Below are 19,356 nucleotides of genomic sequence, written 5' to 3'. Positions count from 1 at the left end.
TAATCGAATTGTGACCTAAGAATCGAAAATCGAACCGAACCGTGAGGTACCTGAATCGTTTCAGCCCTACACTTTACACCAGCATACTTCAAGAAGTGCATTAGCGCTTTATGAAAAGTATGCCAGCGTGAAGTGTTGCTGTTCAAAAATGATATTTATTTCCATATCTGCAATTTTAGATTCCTTTATTTCTGTCGGAATACTCCCAGCCATTAAAATAATCATACTGTATTTATCAAGATTCATATGCACCTTGTTCATTTCAATTGGTAAAGATATCCAAGATAAAAACATTGGAAATGTAAATCGCATTAGCAGTGAGGAGTTGGTTATGTACATGTTACCACATATCCATTGCAGTGTATGATTTTATAAGATTTTAAGGAATCGGAACAACTATGGTGATAATAGAGAAACATGTACATTGTGCTGGTGGTGAGAATAACATTTTTTCTGCTTGTTTTAGGTGGAGGCCGTGATGATCAGCACAGAGAGTAAGACTGTCTATGTTCAGCTGAAACCACAGTTTCGTGGATTAGTGGTCAGTGATGCTTGTACTTATGATCAGAAAAATACCTATTCTCACATGAATTGATATTAGCAATAAAGCATTGATGATAGATTCATTCAAAATTCCTTTTACTGGCTAATTTTATTATTTTTAAACTTCAAAAATACATGTGACAGTGTGAATTTTAAATCAAATTTCAATTATTTTAAAACCATGTTCATATAAGACTGTTGTTTCTTGTAATCAGCCATGAAATCGTTGATATGTTGTTTTTTTTCAAACATTTTGAACAGAAATCTCCTTATTTTCAAATTGGAAGTATTTCCAAGTTTGAGGACAACCTACAGGAGGTTCTGGATGACATGGGGGCACCTGACACTGTGGAAATTAAATATCAACAGCCGTTAGTATAGAATTATACAATATAATAATACTCTTTAATAGTAAATTGGAACCCAAGCAATACAATTGCCTGTGCTTTGTACGTGCTTTCACTTTGTGATACAGACAAATACAAAGTGGACTAAATACATGTATGTAACCTTGGCATACATATACAAATTGAAAAAAATGGAGAAAATTCAGGTTAAATTCTATTTTTGTATGTTTGTACTATTGAGCATTTGATGTCTTGGTCACCAGATTAACAAAGAGATATGAACAAATTCAATTGATTGATTGAATATTGTTTAACGTCCCTTTCGAGAATATTTCAAATTCAGTTGAAAAAGAGTTAAATGTTTGCTACCCAAAGACACAGGCATTGGCATGGATGAAGTTTTAAGAAAGTAATCATTACCTTAAACTGAAGTGGGCACAAAACAAGAATGATGAGAGAAATATATAAAATTCTAGGAAGTTTTAAGGAATGTGAGGAAACCTCGTTCTGGACATCTAACTCTAATAGACTTAAGACGTTTGCAGTTATTTGTTAACAAAAAGGTTACAAGTTCACACAAATTATTCTTAGATATACATGTACATGTGTAGATGAAGGCAGTGTTTAGTTACACTGATGTAAGCCTCAGTTACATCCATTGGTGATCAGTTGTAGTGTAGTGGTTTACATACTCGCTGTGGAACTGGGATACCCAGGTTTGATTCTTGGTGCCGCCCCAAACTTTAAGATGTTTAACATATGCCGTTAATGTTCTTTCACAAAGTTTCTATAGCAGAGGTGGCCTAAAAGTTAGAACGTTCGCCACGCATGTGGAAGGCTGGGGTTCGAATCCCGGCCGTGACAGACCTAAGTCATTAAAACAGGTAGTGACAGTTCCATCGCCAAACGCTCGGCATCAGGTGTGAATGTCACAGTTCCTCAGAGATGACCTTACAAACGGATGTCACAGTAGGTGTGGCACGTTAAAGAACCCTCACTGCTCAATGGCCGTAAGCACCGAGTAAAGGTCTAAATTTGAAGCCCTTCACCGGTCTTGGTGATGTCTCCATATGAGTGAAAAATTCTCGAGAGGGATGTTAAACCAGATACAATCAATGGTATTAGAAGTGAGAGGCGCATGTCTTTTGGGTATGACCTAAAAATCAGAGGTCCCTTGTCATGGTCAGCAATGGTACGATAAAAAACTTTCATGGTATGGCTGTTAGCACCATGTACATGTAGAGATAAAAATTTGTGTCACTTTACTTAAAATTGGTAACATCTATACATTAGTGAAAAATTCTCGAATGGGACATAAAACAATACATAAACCTACATTATTTTAAGTGTAACTGATTTGGAGACCTGCATGTGACAGTGTCATTTCTCTATTTTCAGAAATCGCTTTGGTTTTTCTATTGGGTCTGTATTGATGCTGCTTCTAATGTTATCTATGTTGGTAAGTAAACGTCTGTAGTCATATAAAATGATTTGTATTCTATGTGTCATTTGCTAACTAACCAAGAGTTAAGGAGGAATAACACTCCAGAGAAAGTGGAGGATATGTACAATATTTCAAAGTTGTAAATTTTCAAATTGACCTTTTTTTTTGTTGAAAAATACAGTTTTAGAAGATGGTGATCTGGAGGTGGGGGGGGGGGTGGGATTACAACCCTTGCTATACTCGGAACTCGCAATCTACAGAGCTGTAGTAGACAGGCTAACCCACTGAGCTACCCAGCTAGGCAAATAAATTTAAAAAGAATGCAGAAATATTACTGATATTTCAATTTTCATTCATGTTTCAAAAGGAAGTCGGCCATTATAACGATGTGTTATTCCTCCTTAATTGAAATGTGTGTCTTGAGTCAAAATATCTTTAGATACAGGACCTATGAATTCAGACTATGTGAGTGAATAGAATTATGATAATGAATTAAAACAATTAGTTGCAGGTTTTGAAATATAAATTGTGTAATAAAATTGTCAAGTCATTAAAAGTTTATGATTAAATATAAGTAAAGTATATGTTCCCAGGATTTGATTTTTGTATATTTTTGTGTTGATTTGGATTAGCCTATGAGTGGATTATCTTTCCCACAAGACCTCAGGCATGGTAAAACTAGGCTACATCGACACCATGTTGTGACTGTTATCTTCTTGGAATATTGACATTTTATGTATTATTTGGTAGCGATCATTTGCACGAGGACAAGTTCGAAAGGGTCCTGGAGGAGGAGGGTTGGGAGATCTGTTTGGAATGAGCAAATATCAGGTCAAAAAGGTCACCAAAGACACAGGGGTTAAATTTAGGTAAGTACCTGTATGTTTTGAAGATTTATACAGTGTATGTTTGGATCATTTTGACCAGTCATGGTTTCAAAATAAATTGTATTTACCACAGCAACCAGAACAAGAATAGATATACATGTGTAGTGCTCATGTGGTCCATGGAGAGTGTGCCTCCAGCAAGTGTTATATTATTGAAATGTGACTCTACACACGTGAACAATGACACATTGGACAAAGATATCTGTATCTGTCCACCATGCTCTGCAGCTGTTACAAAAATTGTAGTTTCATGATGAATATTGCCTCTATATTGCAAGCTGTGGGTATTGTGAAGAATATTGCCTCTATATTGCAAGCTGTGGGTATTGTGAAGAATATTGCCTCTATATTGCAAGCTGTGGGTATTGTGAAGAATATTGCCTCTATATTGCAAGCTGTGGGCATTGTTCCCACTCTATTCCCCATCCTTTTGATTGTGTCGAAAAAATGTAGATATTTTGATTTGTAATGTTGGTAATGATTGTGGAAATACATTTAGTATGGCTACAAAACATTACCTTAGATACTTTTACCTCGGAAAACAATCTCTTTCTTAATAAAGTCTTAAGTCATTGATATTATTAGATTCAGATAGACAACTTGCCAAGTGAAATTCATAACTATTTCATTTCCAGAGATGTAGCAGGTTGCGAAGAAGCTAAAATTGAAATAATGGAATTTGTCAACTTCCTGAAAAATCCACAAAGGTACAAAGATTTAGGAGCCAAAATCCCAAAAGGGGCATTACTAACTGGGCCCCCTGGAACAGGAAAAACTCTTCTTGCCAAGGCGACAGCTGGGGAAGCCAATGTCCCCTTCCTCAGTGCTTCAGGATCTGAATTCTTAGAGATGTTTGTGGGAGTTGGTCCTAAAAGGGTAAATTAATATATATACAAAATAGTACTTCTACATTTGATTTTTAAATAATCTCCATGCTTTATAAAAGTTCTACCCCAAGTAGTATGATCATGGACATGTCAGATACCTAGTATATTTCAAAGTACATGTAGGTGGTATCTGCTGTGTACACAGAATTCCTGAAATGCTCTGGTCCACCGGGCATACCCAGTAGATTTTGACCAAGTCCAGTTAAAACCTCGGTTCTATTTGTCAAAATGATTAGGTTTTCTTTATACCATTGTAGAAAAGTTGGTATGAAAATGTTATTAAGAAAATCTATCCAAATAATTTCTGTGTAACTCCATTACAAAAATGAATGATTACAAGGGAAAGAATTCAAGAATACCTAAGTTCAACGAAAGGCCCAAGAACAAATAGCCCCACTAGCTATGAAGTTTGAATGGGTGTAAAATGATTCCTGCTTTTTAGCTCACCTGAGTTGAAAGCTTTTCTGATCGCCTGTTGTCTGCTGTCTCTCTGTAAACGTTTTACATTTTCAACTTCTTCTCCAGAACCACTGGGCCAATTATAACCAAACTTGGCCAAAAGTAACTTTGGGTGAAGGGCTTTCAAGTTTGTTCTAATGAAGGGCCATGCCCCCTTCAAAGGGGAGATAATCACAAAAATGCAAAATTAGGATGGGGTCATTTAAAAATCTTCTAAAGAACCACTGGGCTCTGCAGAAGAGCTGATATTTACATGAAAGCTTCATGACATAGTGCAGATTCAAGTTTGTTAAAATTATGTCCCCTGGGGGTAGAATGGGGCCACAATAGGGGGTCAAAGTTGTAGGGAAAATCTTCATCTCAAAAACTACTGGGCCAGGAAAGCAGAAATTTACATAAAAGTTTCCTGATACAGTACAGATTCAAGTTTGTTAAACTCATGGCCCCCAGGGGTAAGTTGAGGCAACAATAGGGGATCAAAACTTTACATACAAATATATAGGGAAAATAATTCAATATCTTCTCAAGAACCACTGAGCCAGAAGAGCTGAGATTAGCATGAAAGCTTCCTGATATAGTGCAGATTCAAGTTTGTTATCCCCTCGCGCAACTAGTTGCGGAGGGGATATAGCATCGCTACTGTGCGTGTGTCCGTGTGTTTGTGTGTGTGTGTCCATTACAGCTTGTGGGCAAGATTTAAAGAGAACCTTTGCTCTAACAATTCTCATCCTTCGCATACATATGTGGCATTGTAAAAAGACGAACCTTATTCATTTTCAAGTTAATCGGTGAAATATTTCTTAAAATATCGCGTCTTTACTACCTAAAAACCGTGAAATTTTATGTTAGAGTTGACAATACTCACTTCCGGTTAATTCAAACTGGTACCCTGTCAAGTTGCACCAATTAACAGGGAACCAGTTTAAAGAAAACGAGACAGCTTACGTCTGCTGCAGGTAAGTTTGTATTTGTGCATTGTCATATTAGGCCTAGTGCACATTGGCGTGCACAAAGACAGTCTGTAGGAATTAAAAGCGCCATCTCTGACACTGAGTAATTAAAATAATTTGATGAACGTCTTGGTTTCATTACCAGATTACCCCACGTGTTTACAATACAGAATTAATTCAGATTACCACACGTGTCTGTTTACAGAATTGATTATGAATTAATTCTTGAGGTGTACGTAATTTTTGAAAGCTATAAAGATATTTCACAAGCTTCGTCGACCTGTCAACACCGGTATATTGTCTTTTTACATAACGAAAAAATATTGCTTCCGTGGGAATTTTCTTAGTTCATGCATTCTGCATACAACAACTGTGAGGTATATTCAGGTAAGTAAATTACTGAAATTTAGTGCATACGTGATGTGTTTCTGCTAGGAATAAGGGAAACTGCCCTACCACGTATGTATATGCCCCCCCTCCCCCCCAAGATAATATGCACCTCGATAGGTTTATTAAAAATGCCATATTAATTATCCCACCCCACCACCTAATGATGCTAGAGGTATCTGAATTTTAATCAATAATAAATAGCAATATATATTTAACAAAAACCTATATATGAATATATAGAATGGGAAGAATAAGGGAAACTGCACAACCACAATAGGGGATCAAAGTTTTACATAACTAATAAATAGAAAAAAATATTTAAAATTTTTCTCCTTTAAAAGAACCATTGAGCCAAAGCAGTTTACATTTGCACAAAAGCTTCCTGACCTAGTGCAAATTCAAGTTTGTAAAAATCATGGTCCCCAGGGGCAAGATGGGGCCAAAGTAGGGGATCAAAAGCTTACATACAAATATATAGGAAAAATCATTAAAAATCTTCTGAAAAATCACTGGGCCAGAAAAGTTTATGTTTACATGAAAGCTTCCTGACAAAGTGCAGATTCAACTTTGTAAAAATCATGGTCCCCGGGAGTAGGTTGAGGCCACAATAGGGATCAAAGTGTTACATGTGAATATATAGGAAAAATCTTTAGATTTGAGCCAAGTGACTCAGGTGAGCGATGTGGCCCATGGGCCTCTTGTTATTTTATGATACTCATGCTGAAGTTGATGTATGAAATTCTTTTGTTAAGATGCTGCTTGTCTCAGTGTATGGAGCATTGTGAATAAGAATGAAAAAGGAGGGGGTGGTGTATGTAATGTTGTATGACACTTCAATTTTAAGAGTTTCAATCATCACATACTGTGCTATATCATTTGTAGATACGGGAGATGTTTACCCAAGCCAGATCAAATGCCCCCTGTATATTATTTATTGATGAAATTGATGCCGTCGGAAGAAAAAGGTCAGGGAGGTCATTTGGTGGTCACAATGAGCAAGAGAACACTTTGAATCAACTTCTAGTCGAGATGGATGGTAATGAGATGCAACCTGTATATTTTTTTTTATTGTTTTAATAACAACTTCTAGTTGAGATGCAACCGGTACAGTTTATTGTGTGTTTTAATTACTAATCACAGCCTAACATATGCAGCATGTCAAAAGCCATTGCTCTGTCAGGACTAGTAATTTTTTAAAGGTACAAAAGTCACTGATTCTATCTGTAACTGGTTACTTGTAAAAATTCACTCAATGGGTTCATTACCAGTGACAATTTGTTTTTCTTTTTAGGTTTCAATACCCAGGAAGGGGTGGTCATTCTAGCAGCTACGAACAGAATGGATGTTTTAGACCAAGCTCTGTTACGACCAGGTCGATTCGACCGTCAGATCTATGTTCCAACCCCAGACATCAAAGGAAGGTGAGCACAAGTCATTATATAGACACTGTATGTAGGAAAAAACAGCTAAAGACCGGTTTACACCTTTGAGACAATCTGATTTCTGAAGATCATTTGAAGTTACTTTATGAACAAATTGCAGAATGACTATAAAGTTTTTATTAGTTTATTTTGATGCATTAGTGATGTACAATATTTGTATACAGGAAAAAAGACTAGATTTGAGTCTAATTGTACTGGTACATGTATGTATTAAGTCTTCTCTGATGAGTCAATATTCTTGTACGAAGAAGTGCTGTTAACAACATGTACATAATGATTGGTTCTTGCAAAGACTTATAATGCAATTGTACTTTTCAGAGCCTCAATATTTAAGGTTCACTTAGAAAGGATAAAAACAGAGATGGATAAGCAATCTTTAGCCAAGAAAATGGCTTCCATGACATCTGGTTTTTCAGGTAGGTGTTATGTTAATGAGCTAATGTTGAATTAATCATATTAAGAGGTGATTGTGTGATGATTGTAAGTTAGTGTTTCTCTGTGTTCGTTATGTTGTATGGTTACACATTTCCTTTGTTCTACAGGAGCTGATATTGCCAACATATGTAATGAAGCAGCATTGATTGCCGCTAGAGAAAGTGCTGCATCAGTCGCAATGAAACATTTTGATTCAGCCATTGATAGAGTAATTGCAGGTAAAAAACAAGAAATGGTTTCAAAAAGTTTAAAATTGAGAACTTTGTATATGCTATACATTTCGGTTTTTTATTTTCCAGTAAAATATCCATTGTACATGTATTTATGGTCATGTGTAAATTGACTTATCTTGAACGTTGATACAGATGGTATAAATTGACTTTTATTATTGCCAACAAATTGCTTGGGGGATATAGTAGCTGCAGTAATATAGCCCTCTCTGAAAAAAAAAGACCTACATGATTACAACTAGGGATATAGAAACACTGCTGTGAACGTTTGTTACTTACAATGTGTACGGCAAAATCATAGGATTGGGTAGGGTGTCATCAAACATGTCATACTTATTCCCCACGGTGAGTTGACAAACCTTGCATGGGGAGTTGATGAACCCTACTGATTTTCAAGGTCATGGAAGGTCACAACACTAAAAAGAATTCATTGATGTCTTTGTGGACAGGATTCAGACAAAAATGTAGAATTTGGGGGTCATTAACACTGCATATTGGTTTGGAATTTTGTTGTATTTCTGAATTTGTATTAGGATTCATAGGGAATGATATTTGCTATTCCACAGGAATCTGTGTTTCTTCTCAATAACTGTAGTACATATTTGATTTTATTGTATTGAATTGTTTAAAAGGTTTGGAAAAGAAAACAAAGATCTTTTTGCCGCATGAAAAGAAAAAGATTGCCTTTCATGAAGCAGGGCACGCAGTAGCAGGGTGGTTTTTGGAAAACTGTGATCCACTGCTAAAGGTAATTATTGTTCCTTCTTTCCTACTGTAGAGGAGTACTGACCATAAGGAATATGTAGAGGAGTACTGACCATAAGGAATATGTAGAGGAGTACTGACCATAAGGAATGTGTAGGATATTGTACTGATACAGTACCCAGAATAATACATGGCACAATAGACACACACAATACAATAGGATACACACAGTACAATAGGATACACACACAATACAATAGGATATACACACAATACAATAGGATACACACACAATACAATAGGACACACACAATACAATAGGATACACACAGTACAGTACAATTGGATACACACAATACTTATAGGTTATAGACTTTGTATGGGAAAATATGATGACCGAGTTTTTTGGCGCGTAGACGGACCGAGCTTGCGATTTAGAAAGTAACAATAATCTTATTTTTAACAATAACTTTATCGTTTTAACTGAGTAAAAGATGAAAAACACGAAAAATTTGAAAATTAACGGCATAGAAATTTTATTGTGACGTAATGTTTGCGGGCCGGAATGTTTCCGGGCATATATCATGTGATATATGCCCGCAAACTTTTGAAGAAAAAAGAAGAGATGAAATTGAAAGTATATAATAAAATAGGATATACAATACGATACACACACAATACAATAGGATACACACAATACTATAGGAGATGCACACAATACAATAGGATACACAATACAATAGGATACACACACAATACATTAGGACACACAATACAATAAGATACACACACAATACAATAGGATACACACACAATACAATAGGATACACACACAATACAATAGGATACACACAATACAAAAGGATACACACACAATACAATAGGATACACACACACAATACAATAGGACACACACAATACAATAGGATACACACACAACACAATAGGATGCACACACAACACAATAGGATATACACACAATACAATAGAATACACACAATACAATAGGATACACACATTACATATACACATAATACAATAGGATACACACACAATACAATAGGATACACACACAAAACAATAGGATACACAATACAATATGACACACACAATACAATAGGATACACACACAACACAATAGGATACACACACAATATAATAGGATACACACAATACAATAGAATACACAGAATACACAATACTATAGGATACACACACAACACAATAGGATATACACACAATACAATAGGATATACACACAATATAATAGGATACACACAATACAATAGAATACACACAATACAATAGGATACACACATAATACACAATACAGTAGGATACACACACAATACAATAGGATACACACACAATACAATAGGACGCACACAATACAATAGGACACACACACAATACAATAGGATACACACACAATACAATAGGATACACAATACAATATGACACACACAATACAATACGATACACACACAATACAATAGGATACACACACACAATACAATAGGATACACACACAATACTATATGATACACGCACAATACAATAGGATACACACACACACACACAATATGCTTTGCCCCTGTCAGTCAACTCTGGACATAGGAATATTCTGTCCACTCTGTATCTTGAGAATCCGTCACTTGACAGACATCAAACTTGGTATGCTGGTACCTCCTAAGGAGTAGATGTCCCCTATTGGTTTTGAGGTCAATGGTCAATCCACTCTGTCTGCTCAAGATCTTGTTTGTTTTCGTCACAACTATCAATTAAATGATGCATGTGTATAACCTTTTTCAATTCACAGACATTACTTGTTATTTGTAGGTTTCTATAATTCCCAGAGGCAGAGCCTTAGGATATGCCATGTACGTCCCTGTTGAGAGACAGCTATACACTCAGCAGCAGGTAGGTGGGCCTGTGGGCATGGAATGGTAGAAATACCAGTAATTTGTTTAATTCATTGTTTGTAAAAAGTACACATAAAGGCAATCAGTATCTAGCATTTGTTCTCGGAATACAAAGCAAGTAATGATGTCATATACAAAAAGTAAAGATTGATCAGCGTTCAGCAGTTCAGAAAGTACTATAATTTTCATTTTACAAAAGGTAGACATGAATCGTGATCTTTCATACGGGCGGGTCCCTTTTATTTCAGTTGCAAGATCAGATGTGCCTAGCACTAGGTGGTAGAGAATCGGAGAAATTGTTCTTTGGAGAATGTACCTCAGGAGCCATGGATGACCTTCAGAAAGTGACATCAATGGCGTATTCACAGGTAAAACAAACTTAAATTTTGTACATTCCTAGTACTGTACATGTATTTATGTATATTGATCCATTTTCTGTAGGCAACTTAAACACTTTATTCAGTCTGTACATGTAATTAGTTGAAATGTCATCACCTTTTCAATATATACTTTACTCAACCAGTCAAAGAGTTTTGAATCTGTGAAAAGGTTATATTAATCTTATCTGTATCTTGTTACATTTGCTCACCAGGTATGCCTATAGTGTACATTTCCTTCACTTATATTTACATGTGTAACATTACAAGTGATAATATTGTTCAATGTATGTACCAGTACATGTGTATGAAATGACTCGCGGACATTGCAACATATCGTACATGTATGTAGGTGGCTACGTATGGAATGAATGAAAGAGTGGGTCAGGTGTCCTATTATGACCCATCGAAAGGGGACCAGGGATTTACTAAGCCCTACAGTGAGGAAACAGCCAGGATGATTGACGAGGAAGTGAGGACCATGGTGAACAGCTGCTCACAGAGAACGTTCGAACTTCTAAAAGAAAAGAAAGCGGATGTAGAAAAGGTAAGTGTTCATTTAGTCAATTATTAGTAATGCTGCATTTTCGTATACTGTGCCATAATAGTAGTTGGGATTTTGACAAATACCAGGTACTGCATGGCCTAACTACTATTTTTGCATTGTATTCAAAGAATTAACATTATTATAGTTATACCCCCCGCAACAAGTTGTACCCCGTGGGGTATACTGGAATCGGGTTGTCCGTCTGTCCGTCCGTCTGTAGACGCAATGGTTGCCGGGCTCTAAAGCATTATCCTTTCCACCTACTGTCACCATATCATATATATGGACTACCCATGGGATGAAGATGTTCCCTATCAATTTTGGGGTCCAAAGGTGAAGCGCACTGGACATCGAAGTAGCAATATGGTTTCCGGGCTCTAAAGCGTTATCCTTTCCACCTACAGTCACCATATCATACATATGGACTACCCATGGGATGAAGATGTTCCCTATCAATTTTGGGGTCAAAAGGTCAAAGGTCAAGCGCACTGGACATCGAAGTAGCAATATGGTTTCCGGGCTCTAAAGCGTTATCCTTTCCACCTACAGTCACCATATCATACATATGGACTACCCATGGGATGAAGATGTTCCCTATCCATTTTGGGGTCAAAAGGTCAAAGGTCACGCGCACTGGACATCAAAGTAGCAATATGGTTCGGTTTGTCATGCCATTTGTTTTTTACACTCAGAAAAGAGGTAGTTTATACCTATTACCAACACCCTTTGGGAGATTGGGGTAAGCGGGGGGTATTCTTAGAGAGCATTGCTCACAGTACCTCTTGTTTTTATATCGGAATGTCCATATTTTTATCAAAATAGATCAATAGAGCAAAGGGCAATCACTCCGAATGCACTTCCAATGTTGAGTGGTGCGGATATTTCAGATGCAGTATTGATTGGTTGTTTGTTATTCAGTTGGAGGATAATCAATTAAACGTGGATGAAAACTCATCATTTTAGTGTTAATCAAAAATCTGGATGCTCACCTTTGCTACTCTGGGTTCCAATTCGCTACCCTCACCTTCTTGTGACAATGAGAGAAGAGGTTTGGAGCCATGATGGAGGAAGATGTATGTTTTAAGAGGACTTCATTGGATCCCCCAGTCAGATATCTTTCTCATTGGATCCCCCAGTCAGATATCTTTTTCATTGGATCCCTCTGTCAGATATCTTTCTCATTAGATCCCCCAGTCTGATATCTTTCTCATTGGATCCCCCAGTCAGAAATCTTTCTCATTGGATCCCTCTGTCAGATATCTTTTATTGGATCCCTCTGTCAGAAATCTTTCTCATTGGATCCCTCTGTCAAATATCTTTCTCATTGGATCCCCCAATCTGATATCTGTCTCATTGGATCCCCCAGTCTGATATCTTTCTCATTGGATCCCCCAGTCTGATATCTTTCTCATTGGATTCCCCAGTCTGATATCTTTCTCATTGGATCCCCCAGTCTGATATCTTTCTCATTGGATCCCTCTGTCAGATATTTTCACTTATATGGAGGATGTTTAGATATGGAGATGGACAATGTAAATACACTACCCACCATAAATAAGTATATGTATAAGCTTTTTACAGATTTTAGAATGAAATATATTCAATATAATGAAAAACAACTGAATTCACTGTGTATAACTTTCAATTTATCTCAGTATTAAAATAATCATTTTTAAAAGGGTACTATAATTTCAATATATGTGAAACAATAATGGACATTCAATATTTTTGGCTTAGTCTGTTAAATTGTGATATTGTTAATTGATTTAATTAAGGTGAAAAATCAAAAGGTCTTATAAAATTACACATTAAATACACAATATGTATTAGTAATTAGTTTGAAATGGTTTCAAGATAGAAGTTTGCATATCTCTTTTTAGGAAATTTAAAGATTCAGAAAATGAAGTATTTTGATATAAAATAGGGATATAAAAAGTTAAAAGTCTAATGGTATCTAATTATATGTAAGAGTTATGTATTTTGCATAGAAAAATCCGTATCTTTGATGTAACCCATATTTTGTATGCGCAAGTAACTTATTTTGGTAAGTGTATACTTATTTATGGTGGGCAGTGTATCATTAATTTTGATAATTAGAAACCTTCATTGCAGTACTTTGTAGTTAAAAATTATTGTTATGAGATTAATCACTGCTATCTTCACTTCTCATGACCTTAACTGAATTTTGAATTTGTCAAGTACATGTGTTTTACCTTTGAAACTTTCTTCTTATTTGTCATATTATCAATTAAATTGATAAACAATAATGTCATATTATCAATTAAATTGATAAACTACAATGTCATATTATCAATTAAATTAATAAACTAAAAATATTTCTAGCATATACTGGTAGATGAAGTGCAGACACATTAATTAAAGCTAGTCTAGTTGAACATTAAGTAACAAGGAATGTTCTTCATTGATTAGGTAGCTAACAGACTCTTAGAAAGAGAGAAATTGGAAAAAGCAGATTTGGATGAACTTTTAGGAAAAAGACCATTTGCAGAGAAGACTACTTATGAAGAATTTGTAGAGGGGACAGGTAGGCAATTGTTGATGGTTTTAGATCTTTTTTATGTGTAAGATTTTTAAGCAGCTTGATGTACTCTATATGCAAGCAATATAATTAGTTGTTATGTAAGTGAAGTATATGTTTCAGGATATTTTTGCCATTGACTCGCATGCAAGTCGGATAACATTTTCTCTTGAATTTACTGTGACGTTCAGACCACAAGATTAATCTTGTAAATCTTGCAAGATTAATCACTTTGCTTTTCTTTTTCTTCTATTCATGTATTTTTTTAATTTATTTACATTTTTGTAAGAGTCTTTCACATCTGCTTCAGATTTAAATATTTTATTGAACATACATTCAGATGTTAATGGCAAACCAACAAATCATCTTTATGATAAACAGGGTGACTTCAGGTCCCTGTAATTATGTAGCAATATTACTCCATTATCACCTGCATATGGTGTAAGTCTATCAACTGATTTGATATGAAAGAGCATGTTTTGCTCAAGTTTTTAAGTGGAGGCAGAGTACTGAAAATTAAGTCGATGTTACATGGGTCTAAAGTCAGCATTTTGCAAATTCTATTGTTGTTATAACAATCTAATTTACAAATACAACCTGTCATTGGGTCGAATGTTGTCCAACATGTTTTATACCCATTGTTAGGCCATTCTTTACATACTAATTTTGACATAAACACCAATTAGTGTTTCATATGACACATTACTCCATTTATCTGATCAAGATATAGGGGTTCATGATGGGTGTGGCTGCTCAACAGAGGATGCTTACTCCTCCTAAGCACCTGATCCCACCCCTAGTATATCCAAGAGTCAGTGTTTGCCCAACTTTAAAATTTGTATTCTTTTTATCATTTTAAGAAATATGAGATTGATTCACTGTTCTTTTAATATTTTCCTCTTTTTTTCATAGCAATACATAGTCAAAATGTGCATGGTATGTAATGCCTAGCACTATCAAACCTGGTCTGCTGATGGATCTAGACTATGCAAACATAGATATGCATCATATACTTGTACATGTATACTGTACTTTCAGATGGGCACATTATGTGCCTTAATGTTGCACTTTATTTATAACATTGCAAGAATCCATTTGATAAGTATAGATACTCACTTGTCAGATGGATTTTGAGCCTACATACAGTATATGTATGTATTTTGATTTATAGACATTTAACTACAAACGTGTTTTGATGTGTTCTCATGACAGGGTCTATGGAGGAGGATACGACTTTACCAGAGGGCCTGAAAGACTGGAACAAAACGGAGGAGGAGAGACAGAAAGGGAAACCAGAAGCAGGAGCAACGGCCTGAACTACTGTTTCAGAACTAGAAGCTGGAGCAACGGCCTGAACTACTGTTTCAGACTGAGGATTTTTGGGGAGACTTTTACTGAATTCACAAAGATCATAGATTTTTTTTAAAAGGAGTCATGTTTGTGTTAATGAACTATAATGTTAAAATTTGCTAAACATTGTGTTTAATAAATGATGATATATTGTTTTATTTTGTTGATTCATTGTCCTACTGCCAAGCCATAATATGTATGCAGCTTCAGTCCCAGACTGGTGTACTGCAGGGTGGGAAAATAACCTCGAATCGAAGTAGTAATTCAATACTTTATTATGGTTATGGCTTCACAAGAGGTAAAAGATTGAAATTAAATATAAAACACAAATAAATTCCTACACAAAAAATTCCTGATTTAGAAAAGCACTTATTACTCATAAATTTGATAATTTCACCTATCTGACTTTGGCAACAACATGATGTAACAAATCTAAACAGTATAAAAGATTCCTAGGTAAATTTAACAATGAATATCTGCTATATTTTCGAAGTAAACAATCGTTTAACACCTAACCCGAATTTTCTCACCTATGTTTTAAGAATTATCGAACATGTGCTTTGTATTACTAAATTATACAAAAACATATATAAATGCATTTAGATCGGTGTTCGAATGAAAACTTACATCGGTGTGGCACCTCAAAGGATTGAAAAAGAAAAAAATTTCAGTAAACGTAGCAGCCCCGCTGCATTGACGAAGTCCTGGACATAAAGTGCTAATCCCGTATGGACGTAATTGAGTTTTTTTGGATAACGGGGCAGCACACTCCCCGCCTGACTTGTTAAGTCACTTTCTCATTTGTTGGTTTGTAAAGGAGCACCATCTCTGAAACTGGTCGAAGATACTCTATGGGACGTCCACGCCAGATGAGCCTCACTTTTACCTTCCATACTTTTCCATCCTCGTTTGAAATAGCCTCCTCTACTACCCCAGTTGGCCAATCGCATTTCCTCAGATCCTTTTCTCATAACTTCCTATAGGTGACACACTGGTGTAATACAGAGGATACCAATCCTTTGGCTCCAATGATCCAGAATCCTGCTGCTCGCAATGCTCCTGCTGTAATGTGACGCCCTTGATGGACTCTATCATGATAATGTCTAGTAAGCCAAATTGCAACATGTGACCTCTTTGGTACAATGACTGGATTTCTCGTGTTTCTACTGAGGTTTGCTCTTTTAAGTCTTCCTCCTACTCTTAATATTCCTTCCTCATCAAGATAAGGATGAAGGGGAGATAATGAATTGTCATTGGCTACTGCTTTACCACTGGTCAAGTTTTTGATTTCTTTCCCAAAATAAGCTCCCTGAACTTTCTTCAGAATCATCTTGGCACGTGATTGACCAGGAAACCGCTTTCCACAAATTTGTACACAAAAGGTTGAAACTCAACATGGCGATCCTGACTCCGCAGGTGTGGAATCTACAGTGGTAGAACATGTAGTGAGTTTCTCCCCGCCATGCTCCTTGTATGGGTTGTTAGTTTTGGAATCATTCGGATGCAGCGCTGAACAATGTCCTGTACTACCACACAGATGACACTTCAAACTCGCTTTACAGTCTCTAGCCATGTGTTTTAAATTGCAGTAGCGAAAACAGATTCCTTCGTCCTTCAATATTTTCTTGCGGTCTGCTACTTTCTTGGATCTAAATACACGGCAGTCCTTCAATGAATGAGGTATCTGACTGTTTGAATGAATCACGCACATCTGTGAAATATCCTTATTACGTTTTGTCACAAATTCAGTCTTGTTTGTCCGCACTGACTCTCGGTCTTTGGCACTGCTGCCACTTAACGGAGCGGTTGTGGATTGTTTACTTTTTGGTTTAAATTGTCCCTCATATTGGAATCCTGGGTCATTGCGTACACGACTCAGATCTTGTAGAACTGCACTAAGAAAGGGAAAGGTGGGTACGAGACATCTTGTTTCTTCTTGTAACTAGAAGCTTGAGTTATCCATTTTTCCTGCAAGTTATAGGGCAGTTTGTTAATAAATGGCAGAATGCCTGATGAAGAGTCTAAATAAGAAAGCAGGGTTGCATATTTGGGATTTTCTTTGGCTGCCTCAATCTCTGCTAAAATATCTGCTAGTTCATATAACTGCTTGTTGTCCTTTGGGTTAAACGTGGAAAGTGGTCAAGTTTGGCCTTAAGCGCTGATTCTACAAGCTCTGGTGACCCATAGCGTACATCTAGTCGCTCCCAGATCCGCTTTAAGCCTCTCTGTGGGTATGCAGCATTTGTAGAACGAATGCTTGACGCAAACTTCCTAGACTCCGGTCCAAGGTACTTTAACAATAGGTCGATTTCCTCAAAGGGCGCAACTCCTAATTCTCGAGTAATACTTAGAAAACTTGCTTTTCAAGTTGGAAAGACTTCAGGTCGATATTTGAATTTGTAAAATCTGGACAACAAAAGGTCTTTCTTCAACAAGAACTTGGTAAGATCTCCAACAACACTGTCATTACGAGTATGGGCTGTTTCAAAGGGAGCCGCATTAGGATTCAGAGAACTATTTTGTATATTTAGATCAAAATGTCTTGTAGGGTATTCAGTCTCTGAATTTTCACGCACTTCAGCATTCACCACAATATTCTCAGGTCAGCTTTCGTAAAGATACTTTGTTGTAAGTTGTCTTCTATCAACAGGTGCTCCCAGCAGTGACGGTTCCGGGGAAACATGCCTGCTATGCATTCCAGTATTTTCAAGCTCTTTGACCTCGGCCTCGGCAACTGCGAACTTGCGTTCCTGTTCCAGTAATAGAAATTCAGCATCCAACTCCTCCATTTGTCGAGCCTGTTCTGCTTCATATCTGGTCTCTCTTTCTTCTAACGATGCATGCCTTTTCCTTGCGTAATTTCTCCTCCCTGGCTTCATAAAAAAGTCTTGCACGATGGGCCTCGACCTCCATCCGCTTTTTGGCTAGGATACTGCCTATTTCAGAAGTCTCTGATACCTCGGATCTGGTGCAAATACTGAGAGATCCTCTCTGCGATAGTCAATCAGTAGCTTCAATTCTTGCCTCCGTGATCTTTCTGCGCAACTCCTTCATAATGTTTTGACATTTTGCGTGTAAAATTTCTTGAATTCCTAACTCTGACAGACTCTCTGTAGTGTTTGTTCTACTTAAAAATCCTAAAAATTTCTCAGATTCCTATCTATGTTTCACTTATAAAGCTTGTAATTGTTTAAGTTTCTCAAAGCTTTAAAATCAGATTGAGACCTGTAGTCATTCACTTTCACTGTTATATCTTCAACATCAAACCAAATACATGTACTATTAAATTTTAGAAGATGTTTCTGAACAGTGTCATCATAAAGGGCTTGAACTTTTTCGGTTTTTCTTTTTAATCTACTTTTACGTTCAAGGTCTTCGGTCAGACAAGTATTACTATGCAGCACAAAACCTCATACAAATCAAATTCTCGCGGCAAATAAACTTTTTTTGCAAATGGCTGTCAGTATATCAATATACGTCACGTGATACAATACCAAACTGCTTTGGTTATATGGTTATAGCCACAATTTTGTAATTATGGTAACGTAAGTATTGGTAACGTATGTAAGATAACAGCAATTTTTCACTGAACGTTTGAAAATAACTACTCTCTACCGTTATATTTCATTTTTATAGTAATTCAATATACAGCAGGAATCTAATATTGGCTCAACATATATTGTTAGCAGCTATTCACTTATTAAAATATATAGGTAACGTTAGTATCGAAGGAAATCAAACTATCCAATTCTGTGATTTGTTCATATGATAACTATAGAATCACTCATAATTTAAAATAGGTGTATAGTTATTATTTGAGTACGATTATAATGGATGGATTTTGAACTTTATTACACTTAAAAAGTCCATTTGTTAGCAGCATTGTGGCAAGTTTTAACAAG

General features: G+C 36.2%; 1 protein-coding gene across 2 annotated transcripts in view; it reads left to right on the top strand.

Annotated features, from left to right (window-relative positions):
- LOC125682301 (AFG3-like protein 2) overlaps positions 1–15,609 on the top strand; it is a 26,678-nt gene extending 11,069 nt beyond the window's left edge. For both annotated transcript variants that reach the window (XM_056159978.1, XM_048922782.2), the window contains exons 5-19: positions 467–541; positions 805–914; positions 2,289–2,349; positions 3,085–3,203; positions 3,857–4,097; positions 6,790–6,943; positions 7,199–7,328; positions 7,668–7,765; positions 7,892–8,002; positions 8,647–8,762; positions 10,559–10,639; positions 10,890–11,009; positions 11,371–11,565; positions 13,996–14,110; positions 15,317–15,609. In XM_056159978.1, the coding sequence (XP_056015953.1) occupies positions 467–541; positions 805–914; positions 2,289–2,349; positions 3,085–3,203; positions 3,857–4,097; positions 6,790–6,943; positions 7,199–7,328; positions 7,668–7,765; positions 7,892–8,002; positions 8,647–8,762; positions 10,559–10,639; positions 10,890–11,009; positions 11,371–11,565; positions 13,996–14,110; positions 15,317–15,420 (1,830 nt within the window). In that variant the 3' untranslated portion in view covers positions 15,421–15,609. The remainder of the gene's footprint in view (positions 1–466; positions 542–804; positions 915–2,288; positions 2,350–3,084; positions 3,204–3,856; positions 4,098–6,789; positions 6,944–7,198; positions 7,329–7,667; positions 7,766–7,891; positions 8,003–8,646; positions 8,763–10,558; positions 10,640–10,889; positions 11,010–11,370; positions 11,566–13,995; positions 14,111–15,316) is intronic.
- Positions 15,610–19,356: the final 3,747 nt, after the last annotated feature.

Source organism: Ostrea edulis, chromosome 1 (genome assembly GCF_947568905.1).
Source record: "Ostrea edulis chromosome 1, xbOstEdul1.1, whole genome shotgun sequence".
Taxonomy (NCBI): Eukaryota; Metazoa; Mollusca; class Bivalvia; order Ostreida; family Ostreidae; genus Ostrea; species Ostrea edulis.
The sequence above is the reverse complement of the archived record's forward strand: the minus strand, read 5'-3'. Positions and strand labels throughout refer to the sequence as shown.